The sequence below is a fragment of the Syzygium oleosum genome, unplaced genomic scaffold (genome assembly GCF_021117445.2).
Source record: "Syzygium oleosum isolate NSW1041296 unplaced genomic scaffold, Sole_v2.1 Sole_v2.44, whole genome shotgun sequence".
Classification (NCBI taxonomy): Eukaryota; Viridiplantae; Streptophyta; class Magnoliopsida; order Myrtales; family Myrtaceae; genus Syzygium; species Syzygium oleosum.
The window spans coordinates 449,761-477,128 of NW_026607528.1; the positions used below are offsets into that span (position 1 = coordinate 449,761).

Consider the following 27,368-nt stretch of genomic DNA (forward strand, 5'->3'; position numbering starts at 1 on the left):
AAACAAAATACATTTGTGTTTTGGTGCGGCATTTTTCTGCTGCTCTCTTATTCTTCATTATTGTCATTTTCGTGGGATTAATCTGCAAAGTTGCGTTCAAAGGTTTCCTTTGAAGAAGTACCGCTTCATAGGAAAGACGATCCGTTCTATCCTGGGAGACAATTGTTCAAGAACCTTGGGTATCGGTGAAGGGGACAAATTGTCTTAAAGACACAACGTGAATTCGTTGGGCTCGAATCATTCGTCAACATTCGAATTACTCATGTGCGCTTTAAGGTTTGTCGAACAACTTTGTTTTTGCACAAACGAACACTTATGAGTCAACAATCTTAAGACAATTAGTGTGTTTGTAAAGTTGCATTTTCAATAATTTCTGTCTTCGTAACAGAAATGGCTACAACATCGATGACGCCTATTGCGTCTGTTCCGACTCATAGAGAGAAGCCAGAAAAGTTCAATGGGGCTGATTTCAAGAGATGGCAACAGAAGATGTTGTTCTACCTCACCGCTTTGAACTTGGCAAGGTTCCTCATTGAGGATGCTCCTAAGTTGGATGAAGGTTAGACAAGCAAGGAAAAGGTTGCTACTATAGATGCATGGAAGCATTCTGACTTCCTGTGTCGCAATTACATCCTCAATGATCTGGACAATTCCCTCTACAATGTTTATAGTCCACTGAAAACGGCTAAGGAGTTGTGGGAAAGTTTGGACAAGAAATACAAAACAGAAGATGCTGGATTGAAGAAATTCTTTGTCGGCAAATTTCTGGACTTCAAGATGGTAGATTCTAAAATCGTCTTAAGTCAAGTTCAAGAACTTCAAGTGATTATGCATGACATTCATGCTGAAGGTACGATGATTAGTGAATCATTTCAAGTGGCTACTTTCATTGAAAAGTTACCGCCGTCTTGGAAAGATTTCAAAAATTATCTCAAACACAAGAAAAATGAGTTATCATTTGAAGACTTAATTGTTCGATTAAGGATAGAGGAAGACAATAGGCTTTCTGAGAAGAAAGTTGGCAACAATATGGAAGTCTCAAGGGCCAACGTTGTTGAAGAAGGATCGAAAACCAACAAGAAGAGCAAAAAAGTATGGAGAGGGATCCACCCAAGGCCTAAAAAAGTTCATTGGCAAATGCTACAATTGTGGAAAGTTTGGACATCGTGCCAAAGACTATAGAGCCAAGAAAAGAAAGAAGACTCAGGCGAATATGGTGGAACAGATTTTCAGTGGTGTTGATGATATCAATCTTACTGCTATGATATCCGAGTGCAACATGGTGAGAAACCCCAAAGAATGGTGGATTGATACTAGAGAAACTCGTCATATATGCATCAATAAATCGATGTTCTCATCTTACACGCCTGTGGAAGATGATGAAAAACTCTACATGGGTAATTCATCGACCTCTAAGGTTGAAGGTGTTGGAAAGGTTGCTCTGAAGATGACATTTGGGAAAATTGTGACACTAAACAATGTGCTACATGTGCCAAACATACGCAAGAATTTGGTGTCCAGATCTCTCCTTAGCAAGAATGGTTTCAAGTTGGTGTTTGTATCTGATAAGTTTGTACTCTCCAAAAATGAGATGTATGTAGGCAGGGTTATCTTAGTGATGGTCTGTTCAAGTTGAATGTAATGGCTGTTGCACCCAGTGATGTTATGAATAAAGTTATTTCTGCTTATGTGCTTGAGTATCCTAATATATGGCACGCTAGACTAGGATATGTTAATTATAAGTCAATAAAGAAATTAATGAACATGGGTTATTGCCAAAATTTGACTGTCCAAGTGAAAAATGCCAAGTGTGTTTTGAATCTAAGTTTTCTAAGCCTCCTTCTTATTCTATAGATAATAGAATTACAGAACCTATAGATTTAATATACACAGACATATGTGATATGAAAGCAATACCGTCAAGGGGTGGTAAAAAGTATTTTATTACTTTTATAGATGACTGTTCGAGATATTGTTATGTTTATTTGCTTAGTAACAAAGATGAGGTTATGAATGCTTTTAGAACTTATAAGTCTGAAGTTGAAACTCAGTTAAATAAGAAAATTAAAATGATAAGAAGTGATAGAAGAGGTGAATATGAATTTCCTTTTAAAGAAATTTGTTTTGAGTTTGGTATTATTCACCAAATTACTTCTCCTTATGCGCCACAAGCTAATGGAGTGGCGGAAAGGAAAAACCGGTCTTTAAAGGAAACAATGAATGCATTGTTGATTAGTTTCGGTTTACCACAGAATTTGTGGAAGAAAGCTATTTTGACGGTGAATTTTGTCTTAATTAGAGTACCCCACAAAAAGGCAAAACAAACTCCCTATGAGAAGTGGAAAGGTAGAACACCTAATTTGAAATATCTCAAGGTGTGGGGGTGCTTGGCTAAAGTTGCGATTCCTAAACCTAAAAAGGTTAAGAGAAGACCGAAAACCATTGATTTTGTCTTCATTGGATATGCTATTAATAGTAATGCATATCGATTTCTTGTTCATAAGTCTGAGGTCGTAGATATACATATTAATACGATCATTGAGTCAAGGGACGCTTCATTCTTTGAGAATATATTTCCGTATAATATAGTATATGAGCCAATTAACAATGATAAGAGGCCTCAGGATATTACACCTAGAAGCAATCCTATGGAGAATGAACCTAGACGTAGTAAAAGACAAAGAACTTCTAAGTCTTTTGGACTTGATTTTCTAACATATTTGTTAGAGAATGAGTCTCAGACTTTTAAAGAGGCTGTGACATCCCCAGAAGCCCCGTTCTGGAAAGAAGCTATCAATAGTGAAGTTGAATCCATCTTGTCAAACTATACTTGGAAATTGGTTAACCTTCCTCTTGGTTATAAACCACTACAATGTAAATGGATTTTCAAGAGGAAAATGAAAGCGGATGGTACTATTGATAAATATAAGGCTAGGCTTGTAGTAAAAGAATACAAGCAACGAGAAAGTCTTGATTATTTTGACACTTATTCACCTGTTACTATAATTACATCTATAAGAATGCTAATTGCCATAGCAGCGGTGTACAGGCTTGAAATCCATCAAATGGATGTGAAAACGGCTTTCTTAAACGGGGATTTGGAAGAAGAAATATATTTGGAACAACTTGAAGAGGTTCAATGTTCTAGGATAAGAGAAGAAAGTGTGTTGGCTGATCAAGTCACTCTATGGCTTGAAACAAGCACCGAAACAATGGCATACTAAATTTGACCAAGTCATGTTGTCGAATGGTTTTAAGATTAATGAGTGTGATAAATGTGTATCTGTTAAGAACACTCATAATGGTTTTGCCTTTTTGTGCTTGTATGTAGACGACATGCTTATAATGGGTAGTAATAGTGAGGTTGTCAAGACAACCAAACGCATGCTCACAAGTAAATTTGATATGAAAGATATGGGGGTTGCGGATGTTATTTTAGGGATTAAAATCCATAAGACATCTGGATGATTAGCTCTATCATAGTCTCATTACATTGAGAAGATTCTTGGAAAGTGCAAGAATCTAGACATTGTACCAGTAAAGACCCCGGTAGATGTTAATTTATATCTTTTAAAGAATACTAGTAAAAGCAAAGCTCAAAATGAGTATGTTAGTATACTAGGCAGTCTAATGTATGTCATGAAATGTACTAGGCCGGATATAGCTTGTGCTATGAGCAAGCTAAGTCGATTTACAGTTAATCCAAATGAAAATCATTGGAGAGCTATGAAACGTGTGTTGGGTTATTTGAAGCATACTCAAAATTTTGCTTTGCACTACACAGAGTATCCAGCGGTACTTGAAGGATACTGTGATGCAAATTGGATAACCGGCACAAGAGACACAAAATCCACAAGTGGGTATGTGTTTATACTTGGTGGGGGAGCAGTGTCTTGGAAATCATCCAAACAAACTTGTATTGCGAGGTCTACTATGGAAGCAGAATTTATTGCTTTGGATAAGGCCGGTGAAGAAGCTAAGTAGCTTCGAAATTTCTTAGAAGACATTCCTAATTAGCCTAAACCAGTGCCAGCTGTGTGTGTTCATTGTGATAGTTAAGCGGCAATAGGCAGGGCAAGGAATGTCATGTATAACGAGAAGTCCCGACATATACGTCGAAGACACGATACTGTAAGACAACTACTCTCTAGTGGAATTATCACGATTGACTTTGTGAAGTCAAAAGATAATGTTATGGATTCATTAACAAAAAGCCTAACTAGAGAGATGGTTGTGAAAACATCAAGGGGAATGGGTTTAAGGCCTATAAATTAAGTCATCATAGCGGAAACCCTACCTAGTTGACTGGAGATCCCAAGATCTAGGTTCAAAGGGACAACAAAGTTATGCAGGTAGTGTAGAGTACTGTCAACTCTTACTCATTCCCGTATGGAGACAGTATTGACATGTGAAGGTTAAGTGTAAGCTTTTAATGATTCTGTTTCGGGTATGTGTTATACCACACATTCAGAAATCACCTATGTGAGTGTGAAGTGAGGGCCGCTTCTATGAAGAATTTGAAAGTCCGAATTCTTGAAAGCACTCATGAAACCGGGCGGTATTCACGGCCAAAACGAACGTAGCAGTGAGAACTAATTTTGTTTAAAAGATAGTTGTGTGATTCCTATTGTCTTGACTTACACCGAAGGTCGATAGTTCAAAGACATCAAGTCTACTGATTGACCGAGTAAGTCCAATAGGTCTCACTAGGGAAAGTTCAAAGTCTCCGACTACTTATCCCAATTCAGCGTTCTCTCATGGAATAATCGCACATTGCATCTCATGCATGCACGAAGAGTCATGATATCTAAACTTCCCATTCATATGGGGGATTATTGGGACTTTGGTATCCAAATCCCATAGAAGGTGAATGAGAAGTGTGGTTCAGATAGTTTTGTTTTTCACCGAACAGACATATCTATTCGGAATTTTATTTTATTTTATTGACAGATATGTTTGTTCGTGATTGTTCGCCCGTTTATTTTCGGACAGATATGTCTGTTCGTGAACTGAACGAAACTTTTTGGTTCTTCGTGACTTTTCATTGTTTTTAAATAAAACAAAATACATTTGTGTTTTGGTGCGGCATTTTTCTGCTGCTCTCTTATTCTTCATTATTGTCATTTTCGTGCGATTAACCTGCAAAGTTGCGTTCAAAGGTTTCCTTTGAAGAAGTACCACTTCATAGGAAAGGCAATCCATTTTATCCTGGGAGACAATTGTTCAAGAACCTTGGGTACCGGTGGAGAGGACAAATTGTCTTAAGGACACAACGTGAATTCATTGGGCTCGGATCATTCGTTAACATTCGGATTAGTCATCTGCGCTTTAAGGTTTGTCGAACAACTTTGTTTTTGCACAAATGAACACTTATGAGTCAACATTCGCTAGGTCTTCTGAACATGAATACTTTATTTTATCTAATTTTTCTTTTATATTAACTGTTTTAAACATACTTATGATTCACACACACACACATACACATAGAGAGAGAGTAGTATTCATTCAAAATTATTTTAAAAAAATATTTTAATTACACCAGAATACTAATGTGAATGCTTTCATATTTGACTTTACTTTTTAAAATCCCAGACTCCATCACCGACTACGCGGAAGATAAAGATAATCAGTCAAAACCAATCAATTCATGTGCCCCACTACATGTCCAGCATAATGCAGCCTCTTATCGGTACCGACTCAGTATTAAATCCAATCACGCCTTTGACAAACAAGGAGCACAGAGTCTTTTTGGCGGGGCGACCTGGGCTTCAAATCGTAACACAAGCTGAGCCAAAAATGGCCAACGCGAAAGTCACAACCTGCGCACCCGCGGTCACGGTCGTGCTTTTATCGGGCGCCAAGGCGACGAATTACACGGTGGGAGGTTCTGGGGGATGGAAGATCCCTTCTAGCGCCGGCGCATATACCGATTGGGCAAGCCAACACGCGTTCGAGGTCAGCGATGTTCTAGGTGAGTTAGAAGTCGGTTCTCGCCCGACATGAATCTTCAAATTCACGTACATTTATAAGTGCAAAGTATGTATAATATTTATAAGTCGGTTCTCACCCGACACATCAAATCAAATGTTTTTGAATGCTTTATAGAAGTTTTTATTTTTTCAGAATTTTAATTGGTTTCCAAGTACATGGCAAAAATAGATCTTCAGATGATGTGCGTTACCTCAAATTTTTCCTACATTTGAAATAAGGCGTTGGCAATTACACTGCAACACTAATTAAGTCATCTAAAAGTAGTATTTGAACACAAAAAAAAAAAACTAAAAGTAAAACGTGTGTTTCTGGCCACTTTAAATTGAAAATTACATTTTCTAAAAAACAAAACCATTTACTTCTCATAAATAATTAATTGCCCATGTTAAAAAGGACCTCAATAATGATGTTTTGTGTAACTTTACGATGATTGATGTAATTTTCAAAACATTGATGGCACATATAACGAGAAAAATTAGTACATTGAAAATCAATAATTTTCTTTGTCCGACTTATGCGAAGTAAATTCGATAATGGCACTCTTTGATAAAATGATAGATAGATATCAAGTATCGACTTGGAGAAAAACAACGACCTTTGAGGAGATAAAAAGTGCAGTTACCTTATTGAAATGAGCACCTCTAAAATGAAGCTCCCTCAAAACGGGTGCTCATTTCAAATGTGCAAGTGACATAAAAGGATCGCATTCATTAGCCTTTATTCTTGGATAGGTAATGTTATCCCGGAAGTTAGAAAAACACAAGCACCAGCCAAAATTGTTGCACCAAATGCACATTTTGACGGGTTCATACTTCAAGCCATAAGGCGGAACAGAATTCAGTAACAAAGCGCTCATCTCAGTCCTAATGAATGCACATCTTGTGCGGATACCTGTTCCATAGGTACGAGTTCTAGAATGAGGAAAGAGGAAAGACGAAAAGACAACATTCGTATGCAGAAAGTGCGTTCAGTATTATCATTTCAGTCCGAGGACCAGATATGATCCCCCTGCAAAATATGAAATCAAATTTAAGCCAGCTACACGAGAGTTGTATGATGAATATCTTCAGTCCCCACTTCAGAGTACAATGTGAAACAGCATTCTTCAGCTTCTTTCTATTGGAGAGAGAGAGAGAGAGAGAGAGAGAGAGAGGCTCGAGGGGAGAGATATCATTCATTCAATCAAAAACATCTTCAAGCTCTCAAAGCAGCCTATGGACCGTGGTTTCCTTGGGGATTTGGTGGCAACTTTTCTCGACAAGATCAAGCAGCTTTTCCAAATGTCACCCGTGAGTTCAAAATGTCATTGCTGTCCTTTGTCGTTTGGAAACTGACAACTCCCATTGGCCTTTGCCACCAGGGACTTGGAAATAACCATTAAGGAGAGATGCTTCTCAGCTCCCCAAAACGGTAATATAGAAGTAAGAGGTCATGCTGAAAAATTATCATACAAGCTTGTATAATTATCATTATATGGTCTCTTTATTAGATGATAGTGTTGATTTAATAAATTGAGCCATGTGATTCATTAAAGTTCTCAACAACAGCAGTAAGAGAAACCAAAAACAGAGCTATTTTCCATGACTGATTAATCAAGATCTCTAGCGAGATATACTTTTGTAACACAGGAAATGGTGAGTGCTAATACTAGCAGAAAAAGCTTGCTCAGCTATTTTTAGCGATATAGCAGAGCTCCTCCCACCTTTCTAAAGTACATTAGAATATCAGGCTCCATGGGACAAGAAATGGTTTCACAATGCCAGGCAATGACACTTATAGCTACAACAAATTTATGAGCAGAAGTCGACTAAGCCAAGTGTACACATATATGTCGGTCAGAAATGCTTACAAAACAAGACTATGAAGACAACATTCTCAAATCCGTGACAAGCCTTTGGCTTTCAAGGCGCCAAAACCTATTTTCCACTATTTTGGAGCTTGTATCCAAGTCCAGCAACCAGGCCCCAATCAGGGATTTAAGGCAGAGAGGCTGCTCAGGTTAAATGAGGGGTCTAGGCAATCATTCAAAAAGATTTACATCAATAAAGAATATAAACAAATGTTCAACACAATCAGACCTGGATGATGAGGCACAACAGCTCTGCAAGTATCTTCAAGGTAATCCTCGAGTAATACTTCGGAACGACAATATATTCTGCAGAAAATAGAGTGAGTCACATCTGAATGATAATCCAATGAAAAGAAAATGAGAAAGTTTTGTAATTACATGTTTGATGATTCTCTGTCTAAGATTTTCTGCTGCCTTCTCTGCAAGTTCACCTCTGAGTGTGTTTTTCTCATTCTTAAATTATCTTTGAAAGTGCTTTAAGGAGGAGTCCATTGGATAACCTCCATTGTGACCAATTGTTTCAGCAGCAACCTGCGTTAAAATATCAAAGGCATGGTTGACCAAATTCTATGGCACGTTATTCAGATATCGCAAGATGTACAACCAATTACCTAGAACAATTCAAAGATGGTACCTGAATTGGGGAATTTCTGAGAAATGTTTATCCTCTAAAGTGGCATTAAGAAGGCTTGACTGCATAGGATCATGTGGTGATAAAATTAAGTACCAGCAGATTTTCCTTAGAACCAGCATTTAATTAAATCACACAATGAACAGCTGCACCTTGAAAAACTCAGTGAAGACTTAACAAGGAAAGAGCTTCACCGGTATCCACTGCTTCGGGTTGCCCTTCACTGATGGAATCTCATATATCGCCTTATAGTATCGACAAATCTCAAGGTAATCATTGTTATGTGAATCATACCTATACCTACATCGTTAACCACATAAATGCAGGCTAAACTAAGATGCGAGTTCAAATCCATCAAGTACATCTGGAACGTCAAAGTTTGCGATAAAGCTAGAAAGGATGAAGAGTATGTGCCAGATATATAAAGCCATACAAGTTCATAATTTGAACCACAACCTGAATACCAGGTGGTGCTTGATCGGCAAAAACAAATTAGTTAAAAAGACCGTGGACACAACATTAGGAAAAGCAAAACACCAATTCACCGTACCCATGAATCATAGTATATCCATTTCAACTCCAGAAGTGACGGAATATCAGCTGGCGCTTGTTCCACAATGTTTTCACCTTCTTTAGGCTTTTTCTTCTCTTTGGAAGGATCTGTATCAAACACTCGGGGGCCAATCTTCCTGGAAAGGATATGTGAACAGACATAATCCTGGAGATCTATGCACAGACGAACCTGCAAAATCCATCGATCAGAAAACCAATCATAGTAATAGTGCATAATCAGCCAAAAGCAATACAAAAAACCCATACTTGTTCAAAAATAAAGGCAATTTTGTCCGTCCTTGCCGTTGCTCCAAAAGTTTGTACCTGCATTTCAAACCCATCATAGGAATGTTGGACAAGGAAAAACCAATTACGAGATCAGTGACAACATAAGTCAACTTCTAGTTACCCTGATTTCTTGCATCAAATCAGTAGCTTCTGCTATAAGACCTTGTTCTTCCTTTCTATTGCAAGTTTCTTGATCGACCGTGCTCTCTTAATTTTGACATATATCTGCATTACGAAACTAGCTACAGAAACCAAGAAACAAAAGCAGATTGCTGATGAACATAAGCTGCAACAGAGTTTGATCTCACATATTCACCTTCCCAGCGGCGACAGAGTCAAGTGTCGTATAAGCTCTATCTTGGTCTCAACATCAGGTGTCTGGTCAACATATTGCGTAGCCTGCTGCAGCATTGCTGTCACAGCCTGGTGATAAGAAAACAGCGACATGTAGGTCACTAGCCAATCAAGTGAATGACTTGATAATGTCTAGATCACAATTAAAACTTAGATTTGAACTATTGATTAACAGCATGGAAAATTTGTCACTCTAGAATGAAAATATGATCAAAAAAGGAACCAAAAGGGACAATAGCAAGGTGCAATACAAATACAGGTATCTCTATAAAGAGGATCCCAGCCATTTGAAAACTTGCAAACAGCACAAGCACTATAAAATCCCCATAAAGGACATATCATGAAATGTATCCTGAACTAGACATGATAAAAAAGTAACGCGATTCATAAATGAGTAGGAGAATAAAAAGTGAAAATTTGAGGCAATCATGGGAGAGAATCCAGAAACACAAGGTGAGAAACTGAAGAGGATCCCACAATACTAGATTTGAGAGGAGTCCACCATACTAGATTCTAGAGCATAAGCACCAGGCCCGAGAACCTGCATCCCAACAGATTGCCTAGAGCCAATTCTCATGTAGATAGGCCAAGCACATTCGTTTTTTAGATAGTTATACATAGATGACATGTCACAGCTACACAAAACGACTGTTCATGATCTAATCAGTACACATATGGGAGGCAATCCCTGCAGTATAACATCTAACCCTTAAGGTAAAGGTTGTTAGGATGGATCCTAAGTGGTTGAAATTGGACCATACTTTGGATCAATGATCATACGACTCTACAGAAAATTAAGGTCTAAAGTGATAGATTCTTGATCTTCTTTCTGTACTAACACCTGTATGTTATCTTGGAAAAGAGGGAATGAAGCTCAAAAGCAGAAGACAAAAACATGAGTATCACCACAGCAGAAGCACATCACTGAAGAAGCCATCGTACCTCTTAAAGAAAGTTAACTAGAGAAGCATCTGGGGCATAAGTAAAGAAGAGAATAAAGCAAACACAAAACCAGATGATGGCAGTGAAAAGAAGAAGACAGGAGGATGAAAAAAAATAGAAAAAATAAAGAGCTATACACTATTACGTAAAAAAGAATTCCGTCCCCAGCTGTAAACGATGCTTGCCGTACAAAGGTGTTGGCATTGTGCTGCACTGCTGTTTGTGGAGGCACAGAAGACCTTCCATTTACCCCAACCCAAGCTTTTATGAAGGTAGAGCCCACTTCCAACTCCAGCAATAAAAGGTTATTCTTACTCCCGGTATAAAGAATCGCCCCTTCCGGCACCCAATCTCAATTTCTTGTCTCCCAGGTTTCTTTATTATGTAAAAAGAATCCATCCCTATACAAGATAAATTCAAATCCTAAAACAAATCTATTGACCGGAATAAGAACAAAGAGGAGCACCAAGTACTGAATTCACCAAACCCTGAAAACTTCTATCTATTGAGTTTGCTGTCTCCTCCAGAGCTAAGGGGTTATGGTGGAAACTGACTTTGTACTACTTAGGTGATGAAGACTCGCCGATATCAAGCAATTTCACTTCATAAGTAAACACAAGTACCCTTCCAGAAAGGATATCACTAGGCCATCCCTTCGCTGTTTACATATTTTTCTTTGTATACATACATTATACGTACAAAGGAGCAACCATTAGACTTCCGCAGGAACATCATCAACTCCAACCTTTCCTTCATTAGAGGAAAAAGAAGAAGAAGAAGTAACCAGGCAGGCGAATCAAGCATCGAAATTGGACAATTGCTCGCAAAGGACGATTCGATCAAAAGAAGAAGAACTAACCAATCTCGATCCGCTCCTAGATATCGGAAGGCGAGCTCGAGGAATCGGCAAGAAGTCTGCCAGCACCCATCGCTTTTTTCCGTACGAGAGAGGACTCGGTGAACCCCTTCCCTCAGTCGCGAAAACTTCTGCTCTTCTTCCGTTCTCTCCCTCCCTCTCCTTCTCTTGAACGCAACTGATGATGAGAGAGAAAATAAAAGAGGAAATGGGAGGAGATCCGAAACACCTTCTGTCTGTGATCCTCCCCTACTGGCCCAGACCACTACCTCTCTCCCTCCTTCCGACCTCCCTCCGGGACTCCACTTCCAAGCGGATCCCCCCATCACCACCTCCACCCTACGTCGCGAATCATTGCCTTAAACGCAACAGGTCCGATGATTGTCTAAGAGACGGGCTTCCAGAAATATGGAATGACCGCAATGGTCCTAATCCCTCGAGCCCTCGAATTTCAACTAAATTTTTGCAACTCCAAGAAGAAAAATGCCACAGATTCTTTACGTTCGAGAGGTCCACTGATCTAAGGGAAGAGCAACAGCCAAAACACAAAAATGTCAAGGATTCTGATCCATCGAGGCCTTGAATTTCAGTTACACTATTGCAACTCAAAACAGTAAGGCTACTCAGGTATTTAAAACTAGAAAAGTCTAGCAATCGTCTGGCGGACGTGCACTTAAGGATATCCGACACTTGAGAGGATTTTGATCCACCAGGGTCTTGGATTTCAACTGAATTCGCGCAACTTGCTCCGGCGTCCATTCTCTGCAGAATCTTTGAATCGGAAAGATCTAGCGATACATTGAGCTGAGATGCATTTGGGCTCATCAACGTCGAAGAATCTTCAATCCCATCAACCCTAGATATCTTAGGGCATTGCCCTGCAGGTAAGTTGGATAGGCAATGTGAACCTTCCAAGCCGGTGACTTTCGCGAGATCAAAGCAATTGTAGAGAATCATTGATAAGTGCTTCAAGTTTGACAAATTCGTGAACGCTTTCAATTTTCCGCAGTTTATAATATTTAGCTGCGATAGTCCAATGGGAAGCTCTGGGACACGTTCAAGCCAGGGGCAATTACAAAGAGTGAGTTTCGTGAGACGGGTTAGCTGGGAAAGATGGGGCAACGGCGGACTCTGGCAGATGATCCTTAGATCTGTTAAGCCAGAGGGCAGTTCTGGTATTTCTCGAAGCTTTTCACAATATTCAACACCAAGCTCTTGAAGAGAAGAGAGCTTAGAAATGCTTTCCGGCAAGTTTGAAATGCCTGAAAAGTCTAAAGAAAGCTCCTCTAGCGAAACCAATTCGCATATATTACTAGGAAGTCGTTCTAGTTTTTTGCATAATCTAGCTCCCAACCTTTGGAGTTTTGCCAACTTCCCGATGGCATTAGGCAATTCCGTTACGTGAGTTCCAATAATTTTCAAGATCCTCAAATTTGGCATATTCCCAATGCTTTCAGGTAATTTCGTAATTGATGTGTATCCTAAGTCCAGCTCGGTCAATGATGCCAATTTTCCAATTGAGTCAGGGATCTCTGTCAATGAGGAGCAGTAATATAAGAACAAGCTTTGTAGGGATGCTAGATTGCCTATGGAGCTAGGTATGCGAGCTAACCGTCTACATTTAGAGGCATTCAAAGTCTTGAGGTCCTTCATAGAACCAATTGATTCAGGTAATTCTTCAATTTCTGAACAAGATAAGTCCAATAGAGTTAACGAGACAAGGGACCCCATAGATTTAGGAAGTTGAGAAAGTCGTTCACAACTTCTGGCACATAGAGTCTCTAGCTTCATCAAACAACCTCTCGAAATAGAAATCTTTTGTATATGAGTGCCATTAATGCGAAGATCCCTCAATTTTACCATCCTACCTACTCCTACCGGTAGCTTCTGAAGTCTTTTACAATTAGAGACATCCAAGGAAATGAGGGTCTTGATGTCCCCAATAGAAGGATGAATCGTTTTCAAATTCTCACAATCTGCAAGAATCAAAATCTCCAAGCTTTCGAAAACGGACAAGTCGGGAGTTCTTCTCAAAGATAGACAATTCCCGAGATTGAGAACTTTGAGCTTGGTTACCATCTGAAAAAAAGAAATGGTACCTCAATGTCATTGGGCTCTGGCAGCCTGTGATTTTCCACTACTCCTAATGTTTTGACTTTTTAGAATTCCCCAAAAGATACCCATGATCCTCGACTCCTTCATGGTTGTCTTATTTAATTTTAAATGACTTTTTTTGTAGTGTTTGGCTACGCCAACATATAAATGTTTTTTAGGCATATCAATTGCAAAAGAATGTTGGGGATGTACAGGTGCCAACTACATATATTTCTAAATAACAATTCAAAGGGAATGTTTACTGATTAAATATAAGCAACTTTTATTATCAAAAAGCAGATGACTAATTCACATGGAAGAGAGATGCATTCATTGGGCACCATGTATTCCTTCAATAGTATGAGATTAAAGAGAAACGACTAGTTTAATTATGAAAATCAATTTTCAAATGTTATATGTACAAGAAAAAAAATGTTATATTGAAAAAACTTCAATGCCTTCCTTACATCTTACCTTGAGTGGAACCCATCCTCCCCAGTCCTCCGAAATTGCACTGCATGATAGATCAAGTACAACTAATTTCTTCGGATGAAAGTTGGTCGCAACGAAATCCGAGGGACAACCCACCCACTGAAGCCATCTTAATTTAGGAAGTAAGCTTTGGAAATCTCCGGTGAAATTCACACCATCCGCTAGAAGGAACCTTAAATTGGTCATTTCTTTAAATTGTTCGGCTGTGTATCTTCTTCCTATACCACATTTGCCAAGAGAAAGTGCCTCAATCTTTCTAGTGCCCTGTAACTTGGAAACATTCGGGACCATAAGTTTTAAATGATGAGATGAGATCAACTGATGTAATATAAAATGCACTGATTTCAATTTGCTATCATACTACTATGGCGTAGGCTTTTACTTCAAATTTTGTGAAATGAAAGGTTGCAGTTGCATACTATTTATCTAATCTATGTAAAGATGTGAAGCTCAAGCGGTTGTTCCTGAACTTTTTCCTCTTCCAATTATGCCCCTCGCAATTTGCACCTTTTGAATGCCCAAATTTTGCATCCATTTGCAATTATAATAGAAGGCCTCTCTTCGTGCATACACTAAATCAAATATATCTATGAAAATTCATGCCATTTATATGTGAAATAACACTACATTGACTCCTATCCTGTATATGTGAACCAATACGACTCTTAAGAGTCAAAATACATCCATTAAACTTGCCATCAAAACATGTATCAAAATTAATGAGTCCCAATTGTAGAGTCCCCCCATTCTTTCTAGTATATTTCGTTTGCAATTCTAAATTTTTAAATGAAAACGAGAATGTCATCGCAAAAGGTACATGTGTTTTACATTCCTTTCTTATCATATGTTTCATCGTTAAGGGTTTTGCATTGTACGTGGAAGGAAAATTGATAATATCGACTGTTCTATACATGATTCTTACTTTCTTTTTATTACTATAGATGTTTGACGCTATCTTTTCATTGTTGTGTTGATTTTGTTACGGTTAGTAGTAGTCATCTAAATTTTGAACAATTGTCCCATAGATTAATGAGATCTTCCGTATGAACAGATTGGATATGAAGATTGATACAATTGTATTCTTAAGGAACTCTAGTCTTTTACATTTTTCTTTTGTTGTAACCTAATATTTTAGGAAACTCAAATTCGTTTTTTGTTTTGGGTGATGAATTGCACACTGAGCGCAAATCACGAGAGTCAATAATACAGATTTGTTTGGTGGTTTCAACTTTTCCTTCAAACTTTTACTCTTTCAGATGAGATGCTACTTCTTATTACATTATAAGTTTCTTGTATATTTATTGTAATTTTGTCGATAACTTCATAGATACCTTTCTTTTTTCACTTCTACGCAGTGTTCTATTCAGTTGATTACATTTTCCTTCATGCAAAAATATGCTCACTGGAAAGCATTGGTAGCATTTTTTTTTCAATAGTCTTGCCATTTCATTATGTTTTGCATCCCAATGTTTATATTTAGTTTTTCTTAATTAACGATACTTATTACATTTGCACATCTTTGTTTGATACTTGTACAAATCATCCACATATTATAATTGCTTTTAGTGGGTTACCTTTTAACTTTCATGCTAATAATGAAAATTAATCATCACACAAAATTCAAAACCATATTTACTTCAGTTAATAATATAAAAAATCTCGAACTGCTAGACTTGTTCCACATTTACCCCACACTAATTTTCATGTCACAGAAAATCCCAAACTGATAAACCCGTGTCACATTTACTTCAAACTAGTTTTCCATTCGTAAAAATAAGATGATGTTATTAATGTTAACTACATCTTTGCTAAAGAAGATGCTCACTAAGAATAGAACAATAAACAAATTGTTATTATAACATGATAGCCTATATATAGCAAATAAACAATAACGGGAGATTAATAGAAAAACTATCCATCGTCACAAAAAGAAAAGGTATTAGCAGATTCATAGAAAGAAACTATCCACTATCATGAAAAGTCTATACAATGAAAATAATAAATGTTTAAAGCGTTATATTACGTGGTTGCTCATAAATCATAAATAAATACAAATGTGACATCAACAAATTGACGGTGTCAACAAACACAACAAACAATTGACTACAAAGGATTCGATTGCACAAGAAAGTAAAAGTTAGAGGACTATATTGAGAAAAAGCAAAAATAGATGGGGGACTAAATTGCACAGCCAATAATACTTAGGGGTTACACTTAACCCAACTTAAAAAATACAGGAACCAAGGTAGCTAAATCGTCACAAATGGTTGGAGGTCTCATTTATCATACCAAACAATTCATAAGTAATAAAAATAAAAAATAAAAAAAAGGCCTCACAAGAAACCAAAAGACAAATCCAAACATCAAATACGTGCATCAAACAAATATGTGGGGAAAGCATGGCCGCAACAATTTGTAAATGTCAGGTTTTCTCTAAACGTAATATGTCAAACATTTTGCTTTTGTAGTTTTGTTGTTGCATTGAAATTACCAAAAGGAGAGTATCCTCTTCACCATACTACTAGGTAAAGATATAGATGAATCATCCATAACCAAGAAATTGCTCCTCAATTATGTTCTAGAATCAGGCAAGAACAATAATTAATCAAAAGAGCTATTTTGCTAGTAGAAGCAGCAAGTTTTGGGGAGTCAAGACCGACAACTATTTTTATTTCAAACAAGAAAGGGAAGATGGAACCACATTCACTGACTAAGACAAGTAGAGAAAACTCTTACCTTGTTTCCGTCAATCACATCTACGGCTTCCTCATTGATCCATAATCTGCTACGGTCTTGAGGCTCCTTTGGATTTTTTAGACGAACAATTTCCCTTCCCAAATCTCTCAATTGATCATGCATCATTAGATTGCCGTATTTGTCAATTTTAATTAGGGACATAAGACTCAATACTTCAATTCCCGTTCCCGGGAAAAAACTACAGGCATCCCACATGTAAGTTGGATTTTGTTTATGTGATCCAATGAAAAAGCATGCAATATCCAAAAATATTTGTTGCTCCTCGTCATCTAATGCTTCGTAACTTATTTTCAACTTCTCTTGCACTTTCTTATGGGGCACTTTCTTTAATTTGTTTAATGTATCTCTCCATACTTCTTCTCTCTTTCCACATAAGGATGAGCCTATAACTTCAAGAGCTAATGGAAGCCCCCCGGTAATAGATACGACATTACGAGATATAACCTCATAATCACTAGGAGGAGAATCCTTTCGAAATGCATGTCTACTAAATAAAATCAATGATTGATCTAAAGACAACTCATTGAGTTGGTACATGTAGCCCGCCCTACTTTCATCGAGAATGCTTTTGTTTCTAGTTGTGATGATGACTACACTTCCCGCTTCAAACCAACTTCCGTCCCCAACTAAAGCATTTGAATGAGTACTATCATCCATATCATCCAGAAGAACTAGGATTTTCTTACTCATAAATCGAGATTTGATGACACTGACTCCTTCGTCGACATTAGACACATCACACGAACTTCCTATTATGGCAGAAATGAGTTGCTTTTGTATGCATTCAATACCCTTACGCTGAGATGTTTCTCGGATATTTGCCACGAAGCTACGATAGTCAAAATGACTAGAGAGCTTGTTGTATAACACCTTTGCAAGAGTTGTCTTACCGATGCCGCCCATTCCATAAATTCCAATAATCCTTGTACCATTGAATTCAGCATCTATCTTGCTCATAATCTGTTGCACATGATCATCGATTCCCACCAACTGTTCGGGAACATTTAGCTGAAAAAGTCTTTTTAACTCGCCCATTACTTTTCTGACAACAATTTTAACCAATGTTCCTTCATGCCTGTCAAATAATAATGAAGATTAGTACAGGATAGCAATATGTATATTCTTTTTCAAGAAAGATCTATTTATGAAAAATTAAACAATGTTTTGTTGGAGAATAAGGTACCCGCTATCAATTTTCTCCGATTCCCATCCTTTCAAGGAGCCGACTTCTTTGAGTGCTACTTCCCATTCCTTCACAACCATTTCGTCGATATTCTTTTTATGTGCATTTATAGCATCTCCCAATCTCCCTGTAAGATGACGCACCTGTGAGGGTTCCACTTTGTAAAATATGGGCAACACAATCTGCCCTTTACTTCTCTTGCACTTCAACATCTCAGCCAGTTCGCAGAGGCACCATTTGCTGGAAATGTAGTTCTCAGAGATAATCGCGATCGAGATCGTGGAATGTGTAATGTTGTAGAGAAGCTCTGGACCAATCTCCTCACCAACACGGAGCTCATTGTCGTCTCTAAACACGTGAATTCCTGCATCGACAAGGCTAGTGTAGAGATAGTCGGTAAAGCCTTTACGAGTGTCTTTCCCTCTAAAGCTCAAAAACACTTCATAGTTATTTCCCTTCCGTTGTTCCTCTCCGCCTTCATAATCACCTCCTCCATGCAGAGGGGTCGATGAGGAAGATGCTCCAGAATTCGGATCTTCTGAATGAGTGGGTGCTTTTCTTTTGCAATTGGATTGGCAATTTAAGTTGAGAGGGAAATGAAGGGAAAAGAGAAGAAAGGAATTGGAGAGAAAGGAAGAGAAGGGAGAGATCAATTTCCTTCTTCTTGATTGGATATACATCATGAAGTGATTGACCAAAGAGATCCTTATTCTGTTTTAAAATAGGAGATTGATCGAGCTCAGCGTTAAAAGAAAGCCAGATTTCACAGTCTGGATCTGCGAATTGAACAAATGTCTCTCAGAACTCGGTTAATTCAAACGAAAATAAAAGAACTCTCACACCCCTTACTTAATCAGAAGAAAATGGAGCAATCAAAGTAGGAAACACATAAGAGCAAGGAGTCGTGGACTACCTGAGGAGTGCTCAAACAACACAACCCTGAGATCTCCGCTGATTTTCAGCTTTCAATGTGGGATTACCAGCACACAACATTCACTAATATGCGTGCTTGAACAATGCTGAGCTCTTGCCATCCAACGGTCCAAGACTCTTCATGCTAATCAAACCGCTGCGAATGCATGCTACGGAAAGAACAGTCATTACACGCGAAATTTCCGCAGCATTATGCGAAAGGTGTGCGGAACCCAACGAGCAAAGACTGACATGCTCACATGCAATCACGTGCAACGCTCACATACTCCCGGTGATTTGATCGAAACTCGAAATCCAGCACGACTTGACTTGCCTTCTATATTAATAAAGAAAAATAGAAAAAAGAACTAACGAGCAATACTCACGTGCTCCTGCTGGGATCTCCACCGACGCTCTGCATTATGTGTGGAAGGTGCATGCCATGTGCTTTCAGTGAGATTTGAGAAACAAAATAGAAAAGAAAACCAACTAGCAATGCACCCATGCTCCTCGTGCTAACAAGAGATTCCGTTTATCCCCGAGGATTTTGTTAATAGAATTGTCTGGGGGACGCGTGAGTTTGTTCCATCCACGATCAAACTATTATTTATTTCTCAAAAGAGAATTGCCTAGGAAAATAACTCTCAAATATAAATCCCTTCAGAAACAATTTTCTCAAACTACATTCCTCCATGCCACATCATGCCTACAGATTATCTAGTCATTATCCCGCACGTAAGTCACTTTTTATCTCTCTCCTTAAATTTATAACTTTTAACATTTTATGAGAACTTTATTTTCGATACCGCGTCTATAAATTCTCGGGGACGATTCTCCACAATTGAATAAATATTCGGTGATGCTTTTTTTGGGAAAATTGTCTAAAAAGTCCTAAACATATTGTATGGCGGCCAATTCAATCCTAAATATTTCAATTGCGTCAATTAAATTATGAATCTTTTGACAACTTGTCAATTTAGTCTTAAATATTTCAACTATCTTAATTTAGTCCTAAATATTTTGATAATTTACCAATTTAGTTTCAAAATTTTTGACGATTTGTCAATTTAGTCCTTCCAGCTAAAATTGGCCAAAAATCGCTGACGTTACGGTCTAGTCAGCGTCAACCGTCTTACGTGACACGGCAAGCGCTGAAGTGGACAGTTTTTACAATTTTTTATTAATTTTATGAACTTTTGTCTTTTTTTTTTCTTTCCTTTCCTTTTCTTTTCTTCTTTTTCTTTTTCTTTTATCTTTTTCCATTTTTACCACCGGCGGCTATTGTCAGGCCTTGTCAAAGGCCAGCATAGGTCATTAGCCTCAGCGAGAGCGACCCTTGCTAGCCCAAGCGTGGGTGTCCCTCACCTGAGGCCTGTGGCTGGCGACCTTCGACGGCCATCGACGAGGTCTGGTGATGACCGATGGAGGGGAAAAGGGAAAAAGAAAAAAGAAAAGAAAAGAATAAGAAAAATGAGAGAAGAGGAGGAGGTCGTCTTGAAAATATATTATATTATTGCATGTTAGTTGGATGTTGGACGTATTGTACAACTTAATATATTCTGCACTTGCCATTATCATGTTCCACTTGCCTGGAAGTTACCTGGAACCTTCCTTCATCAGTAAAAAAATGCCATTCAAACTAAGCACCGAATACGGGGCTAAGTTTGAGGAAATATTTGGTGAAAGTCTTCGAAGGCGAGGAGATCGTCTCGGAAATATATTATATGATTGCGTGTTCTTTAGATGTTGGATGTGTTGGACAACTTAATATATGTTCCACTTGCCATTACTTTGTTATTGTGTTCCACTTGCCTGGAAGTCACCCACGGCCTTCCTCATAAGTTAAAAAACCAATTCAAATTCGCACCAAATAGGTGGCCAAACAGAGGAAACAGAGGTTTAATGTGTGTGTGAACATAGAGTAATATGAAAACAACATACAGAAATGGTCCAACCAACCAGATGAGTGGAGTCCTCGAGTGTGGTCAGTCGACGGATGGACAGAAACTCAGTGTATGTGATAATTTTGAAATAATTATTCTCAAATATTAAAAAAAAAGACATCGGTAGAACCGGCTCCATTTTTCGAAAAATTTGACATCCATTCATTGAATGTCATGGATTGATTTTTCTGAATGTCGATTTGCAATATGAAATTTGGTGATTGCATGTCATTGCATTACAAACGAGATATTACATTTGAAACAAGCATGTCATGATTACATTTTGTCAAACTATTTATTTCATGCTGACATTCTCGGCCAACCGGTTCTTAACCAAAATATAATTTTTCGCAGCACAATATTGGAGGAGTCAAATATTAACATTAGGATTATGATTTGAAAAATGAAGCAATTAAATAGAAAGTGACTGCAATTTACAAGAGCCCAACGTATGATTACTTGGACACCTGTTATATTATATCTTCGTAGTTTGCTTATTTCTGCTACCGAGCAGACACTCACTTCTTTACTCATAGCTACAGACATCATTCTCTTGCCTTGGAAGCTTCTTAAGAATCCGAAATGATAAGCGGCGAAGAGAAAAGCCCAACAGCTTAGTACGTAAGTGACTAACCCCACCTCATTACTCTAGGATCAAAAGCTTACACAGAAATAGACTAAAGTGGAACATTGTATCACATGATCAAGTGATTTGAGAAGGAATCCCAGTATGCTCTCTATCCCACACCCCACACCACCCCCCCAAAAAAAAAAAAGAGAAGAAGAAGAAAAAAAAGAGAAAAAAAAGAAAAGATAATTCAATAAGTCATACAACACACAAAATCAGAAGTAATATGGAGTTGAAAGTTTCAACACACGGAAAAAATCCTTGATGCTCGAAGTCCCAATTGTACGATCACAACCACATGTCCCATGATAAGGTCCAAATAGATTCCTGTAATTGGAGATGCACGAAATGCATGAAATGCACAGCCCCAATTTAAGGTTATGACTGGATGGATAAATAGTAGTATTAATTATAAACAAGAGTTAAACCAAATGCCAGCACCGATTGGACGCCCAACATTCCAATCCTCGTTCTTACATTGTTGTGCTAGGCAACTCCACCCGAGCATTGCTGTCGCTATTTAAAATATTGTCAGCTTTGGTAATGGTTTACTTACATCTTCGCGGCTTCAATTCGTGTCATGCCGATTTGAGTTTGTGCAATACTTATTTGCCAATGTACAGTCTAAACACAGGCAATGTCGAATCAGATAAATATTTGACACCTAATACCGACACAACATTTTGAATTCCAAATATCCCCTCCCGTTTTTCATTCATTTTCCGAAATATTTTTAAAAGGTATGAAATTTGAAAAAATGTGGAAAAAGCAACCCTAGAAAATGTGTCGGCGATCACTTACGTTCCATCCGTAGGTCTTGAGCTGTAAGTGCATGCAATTGAAACTTCTCCTCAAGATCCAAATAACAGATTAACGAAATGCATTAATATGACAAAACTTATGCTACAAATATATAAAATATTTTGGTCCGTTCATGTGACGGCCCAAGCCAAGCGGCGGAGCACGGGGACGAGGGATGGCGGTGCGTCCGCGCCACTACCCCGGACGTGCGCAGGGAACTGGGGTACCTCTCTTGTCCCACATCACCTAGAGAAGAAGTTCCGGGCTAGTTGATAAGGTTCCGGGCTAGTTGATAAGGCTTGGGTGGCCTATACTGTGTAACGCGTTTTTACAGCCATAAGGGTCAGTGGATTCAAAGCGGATAATATTACACAGTGTAGACCCGGGGTGTTACAGTTCAACCCAAATTTATTCATGAATCACCCTGATATCGTCTCCACCCAGTTCATTCTTACAAGTGTACTTTTCGAATTCCTTCACATGCATTTTACAATCCACTATAATTCCAACTGGGGACTTTGAGACATATGAATCAATCTACAATGTCGTTGAACCACAATGTTCTCTGGCATGGCAAATTGGCAATGATATACCCATCCTAACAACAAAACATAGAGTGTCACTTATTGCTAGTAAGTCAGATTATGATTCTCGAATTCACTTAATTAGAAATTTATTTCTTGAGACGACTCTTCTATCAACTCAAGTGAAATTGGAAAACGCATTCCACATAAAGTTCATAATCAACTAATATGTATTTGTGAGTATTCTCTTTATATTATTTTCGTTGATGTAAATTTCGGACTGTCGTATTCAACATGAGCCTTTATGTGCACTTACAAAACATGAAAGGAGATGAAGTATCTAAAGCTTTGTACATCGACATTAATGAAGTAATCAGCTTTCAGAGTGAAGAAGAGATGATGACTTGTCACTTGAGTTGCTTTTCCATGAGGGTTTGCCATACATCTAATGCCAACTAGACTTGGAGATCCACATAAAAGTGTAATAGAAAACTTAAGGAGTGAATGATATTTTTTAACTGTGCCATTCGAACATGTTCAATGAAACAAATTAAAGTTCAAGAACTAATCAATGGTTCCCATAGGAGTCACTCTTTTCTCATTTCACTCTATGACACGATATTAAAACCCTTCACATCTTCTTCCATAAAGAAAAGGGATTTCAAACAACAACTGATTGATGAAATCAATCAAATGTCAAGATTAATAGGAAATATGTGATGATTTCTGTTAGTTTTATTATTAGATAATTAGCAAGTTGGGTTTATTTTAGGAAAGGGTATTTAGGTCTTTGTATCAAGGCTTAACCCTAAGCCTATATATACTTGGTTTATCTCAATAATAAAATAGATCTCTTTTACCAAATTACATGGTATCAGAGCCACAGTAAAACCCTAATCCTAATCCTAAATTAAGCCCTAACCCTAGCCTACTGTTCACGGCCAGCGAAGAACCCACACGTCTCGCGCATCTTAGCTCGCGCGCCTCAGCGCGACCTCGCGCGCTCCTCGGCGCGACCTCGCGCCCCCCCGCGCGCGCGACTCAGCGCGCCTCCAGAGCGCGACTCAGCGCCTCTTCCGGTGATGTGATTCGCAGAGAGAGGCAACGAGATGTGAAGAAAATTTTGGTCATGTTCCTGTTGCTTCTCTCTACCGATCCGTCTTGGTTATGGGATTTTTTGCTCGTGTTTCTTCTTTGTCTTGCACCTGTCGATGTGAAGACATTGTTTTTAATTAAAGTGTAGTGGTGGTTGATGTGGTGAGCAGATCTCGGTTGATGTGGTAGTGGAAGTTGGTGTGGTGACTTGTAGTGTGATTGATAGTTGCTGTTGGTGGTGTTCACATTTTTTTTGGTGGATTTGGTGACAATATGATAGATTACAGTGTTCTCTTTTTAATTGGTGGATATGTCTACTGATTCAGTAACTTCAGATGTTCGTTCAGGGGTGACTACCCCGACTATTGCTACTGGTTCCTTTGGTATGAGTGGTTTACACACCACATTAGTAAAGTTGGATGGCACGAATTACCCGAGTTGGTCAATGGCCCTTTCTACTTTTATTTATGCTAATCGCCAATCTAGGTGGCTCCATGAACCACCACCCGAGGATTCAGCTAATTTAGAAGAATGGAGGGTCACCGACGCCGTTGCGTACTCGCCGTGGGGAAGTATGACTGATTCTATTCGTCCTCTTTTTATGGATTGTATGACAGCTCGTGAGGTGTGGTCCAAATGCACTTTACTTTATTCTGGACAGAATAATATGAGTCGAGTATGTGATATGTGGGAGGCATTATTTGAGGCTAAAATTGGTCCTTCCGGATTGGCAGAATACTATGCTCGTTTTACTTCTTTGTCTCAGCGACTCCGGTCTCATCTTCCACCAGCCACAACAGTTACTCAGATGCAGCAGAGAGAAGCGGACATGCTGGTGGTCCTCTTTCTTCGAGGTCTTGGTCCGGATCACGTGCCCTAAGACAAATAGACATTTCTCCGGGCACCCTTCCTTCCATAGAGGAAGTATATTCTCGAGCTGCTCGATACACTCCTGATTCGAAAGCTTCAACTATGTCAGATAATAGTGCTATGGTGGCTCGTGGTAATTAAGGAGTTCGTGGTCGTGGCAATTGGAGTACAAGTAACTTTAATCATGGTCGTGGCCGCACTATTCCGGGTTGAGGTGTTCCTCGAGGTGGTAGTACTGCTAGTGCTAGAGGAGGTCGTGGAGGTCGTTTTTGTACTCATTGTCAGTTGGCTGGACACACTATTAACTATTGTTATGATCTCCATCCTGAGTTGCGGGGTTTACAGGCTTCCATTGATATTGAGCCTCGGTCTTCTTCATCTGGATCAGCTTCCGAACAAAGTACCGTGCGGTTGACTCGTGCGAGAATATGATGAGCTGATTAGAGCGCGACAACCCGGTGGTTCTTCGCCTCCCGTTGCTACTTTGGCACAACATAATGATGGTACTTGTCTCTTAGCCACTACAGATACACTTAGTCCTTGGATTATTGATTCAGGTGCCACTCATCATATGACTAGTGATTCGCGTCTTCTTACTTCATCTTCTTCTACTCCTTCCACTTCAGTCACCTTAGCAGATGGTTCAAAATCTCAAGTAGCTGGTACAGGTTGTGTGTCATTGAATTCCTCCATATCTTTGCCTTTTGTTTACCATATTCCTCGATTCCCTTATAGTTTGTTATCTGTCAGTTCCATTACTCGTGATCTTGATTGCAATATCACCTTTTCTCCATCTTCATGTGTCCTCCAGGATCGGAAGACTGGACGCCGGATAGGTGGTGGGCGTGAGGCTGGTGGATTGTATCTTCTAGACCCCGTGATTGTTGTCGCTGCACGCTACTATTCGGAAGAAGGTCGTGGATGACTCTTATCGGTTGCATTGTCGCCTGGGTCATCCGTCACCGATACACTTTGTCATTTTCCTTTTGTGTCTAGATCGAGTCTTAAGTTTGATTGTGAAACGTGTCAGTTGGGAAAGCATCATCGTGTGTCTTTTCCACCCCGTGTTTTGAGTCGTGCTTCTCAACCATTTGAGTTAGTCCATTCTGATGTTTGGGGTCCTAGTCGAGAGTCTTCATTTGGTTTTCGTTATTTTGTCACTTTCATTGATGATTGTACTCTTACCACTTGGTTATATTTAATAAAAGATCGTACTGAGGTATTTCACTCCTTTCGTCAATTTTACAATGAAGTTACTACTCAGTATGGATATCCTGTTAAATGCTTACGTACAGATAATGCTCGTGAGTATTTTTCTTCTTCCACCTTTCTTCCTTTCCTTGAATCTCGTGGTATTTTACATCAGAGTTCTTGCGCTCACACTCCACAACAAAATGGAGTTGCTGAACGTAAGAATCGTCATTTACTCGATGTTGCCCGGTGTCTTCTTCTTCATACACATGTACCTAAATCTTACTGGAGCTATGCTATTCGTACAGCATGTCATCTTATTAATCGTCTTCCATCTTCTGTGTTAAAGGGAGCTGTTCCTTTTACTCTTCTTCATCCTAATCAACCTTTATGGTCTATTCGTCCTCGTATTTTTGGTTGTGTCTGTTTTGTCCATCAGTTGTCTCCTGGCCTAGACAAATTATCTCCCCGTGCTGAAAAATGTGTCTTCGTTGGTTACTCTCGTACCCAAAAGGGTTATGTTTGTTATAATCCTACTTCTCGTCGAGAGTACGTCTCTGCTGATGTTACCTTCTTCGAGGATCGGACATTTTTTGGTAATGTTTCTTGTCCTGCACCGTCTTCCTCACCTTCTCACACATTGTTAGTTCCCCTACCTATATCTCCACTGAGAATCACCATATGTCTCTTCTATCGTTGTTCCATCAAATCCAAGTTCATCTCAGCCACTACAAGTCTATACACGTGGTCCTCGCCGTGCTTGGAATCATGACTCTCCATCAGCAGACGCCTCACAACTATCTCCGGCCCCGGCTTCTGATCCTCTTCCATCACCTCCAGTTGACTCTCCTGTTGCACACCGTACTCGATCTCGGTATCCTCTTGCTCATTTTGTGTCTTATCATAATTTATCTCCTCAAATGTCATCATTTGTGTCGTCTCTCGCATCTGTGTCTGTGCCCAATAGTGTGCAGGAAGCTTTAGCTCATCCAAGGTTGGGCTCGTGCTATGGAGGAAGAAATGGCTGCACTACAACACAACAAGACTTGGGAACTTGTCTCTTTACCTCCTGACAAGCAATTGGTAGGTTGTCGATGGGTATTTGTTGTTAAATATCATCCTGATGGTTCTGTTGAGCGCTTAAAGGCGCGTCTTGTTGCGAAGGGCTATACTCAAAATTATGGCATTGACTATGACGAGACTTTTTCTCCAAAGGGCTAAAATTCCTTCCGTTCGTGTCATTATTTCTTTGGCTGCTCGTTTTAAGTGGACTCTTCATCAGCTTGATGTTAAAAATGCGTTCCTTCATGGGGATCTTCAAGAAGAGGTCTATATGGAGCAACCACCCAGGTTTGTTGCTCAGGGGGAGAAGGTATGCCGATTGCGTAAAGCTCTATATGGACTAAAGCAGTCTC

At 39.0% G+C, this 27,368-nt stretch overlaps 3 protein-coding genes and 1 pseudogene across 3 annotated transcripts in view; all 4 read right to left on the minus strand.

Moving 5' to 3' along the window:
* LOC115663298 (disease resistance protein RPV1-like) overlaps positions 1-19,367 on the minus strand; it is a 74,189-nt gene extending 54,822 nt beyond the window's left edge. Inside the window, exons 1-2 of the mRNA XM_056306406.1 lie at positions 19,288-19,367; positions 18,903-19,071 (exon numbers count right to left, since the gene is read on the minus strand). The gene's annotated coding sequence lies outside the window, so the exon portion shown is untranslated. The remainder of the gene's footprint in view (positions 1-18,902; positions 19,072-19,287) is intronic.
* LOC115693878 (disease resistance protein RUN1-like) lies at positions 6,973-13,542 on the minus strand. The gene is made up of 9 exons (XM_056306456.1): positions 11,965-13,542; positions 11,307-11,357; positions 9,628-9,734; positions 9,278-9,347; positions 9,017-9,213; positions 8,666-8,771; positions 8,341-8,371; positions 8,070-8,146; positions 6,973-6,999 (listed from the first exon to the last, which is right to left on the minus strand). Exons 1-9 carry the CDS (start codon positions 13,540-13,542, stop codon positions 6,973-6,975), a joined length of 2,244 nt encoding a protein of 747 aa, XP_056162431.1.
* LOC130136242 (disease resistance protein L6-like) lies at positions 14,028-17,174 on the minus strand (annotated as a pseudogene).
* Positions 17,397-19,322, minus strand: LOC130136251 (disease resistance protein L6-like). The gene is made up of 4 exons (XM_056306457.1): positions 19,288-19,322; positions 17,990-18,547; positions 17,521-17,881; positions 17,397-17,432 (listed from the first exon to the last, which is right to left on the minus strand). The coding sequence occupies exons 1-4, from the start codon at positions 19,320-19,322 to the stop codon at positions 17,397-17,399; spliced, it is 990 nt and encodes a 329-aa protein (XP_056162432.1).
* Positions 19,368-27,368: the final 8,001 nt, after the last annotated feature.

What these genes read in the sequence shown, in the direction of transcription:
- LOC115693878 (XM_056306456.1), bottom strand. Translation starts at nt 13,542, where the DNA reads ATGGTAACCAAGCTCAAAGTTCTCAATCTCGGGAATTGTCTATCTTTG. An exon ending in GATCAGTGGACCTCTCGAAC is followed by an intron (nt 11,358 to 11,964) that starts GTAAAGAATCTG and finishes CCTCTAATGAAG; the next exon opens with GAAAGGTTGGAGTTGATGAT. An exon ending in AGTCTAATGGTTGCTCCTTT is followed by an intron (nt 9,735 to 11,306) that starts GTACGTATAATG and finishes TCTTATCACCAG; the next exon opens with GCTGTGACAGCAATGCTGCA.
- LOC130136251 (XM_056306457.1), bottom strand. Translation starts at nt 19,322, where the DNA reads ATGCAGAGCGTCGGTGGAGATCCCAGCAGGAGCAC. An exon ending in TCGGAGAAAATTGATAGCGG is followed by an intron (nt 17,882 to 17,989) that starts GTACCTTATTCT and finishes ATTATTTGACAG; the next exon opens with GCATGAAGGAACATTGGTTA. An exon ending in TGTCTAATGTCGACGAAGGA is followed by an intron (nt 17,433 to 17,520) that starts GTCAGTGTCATC and finishes CAAATGCTTTAG; the next exon opens with TTGGGGACGGAAGTTGGTTT.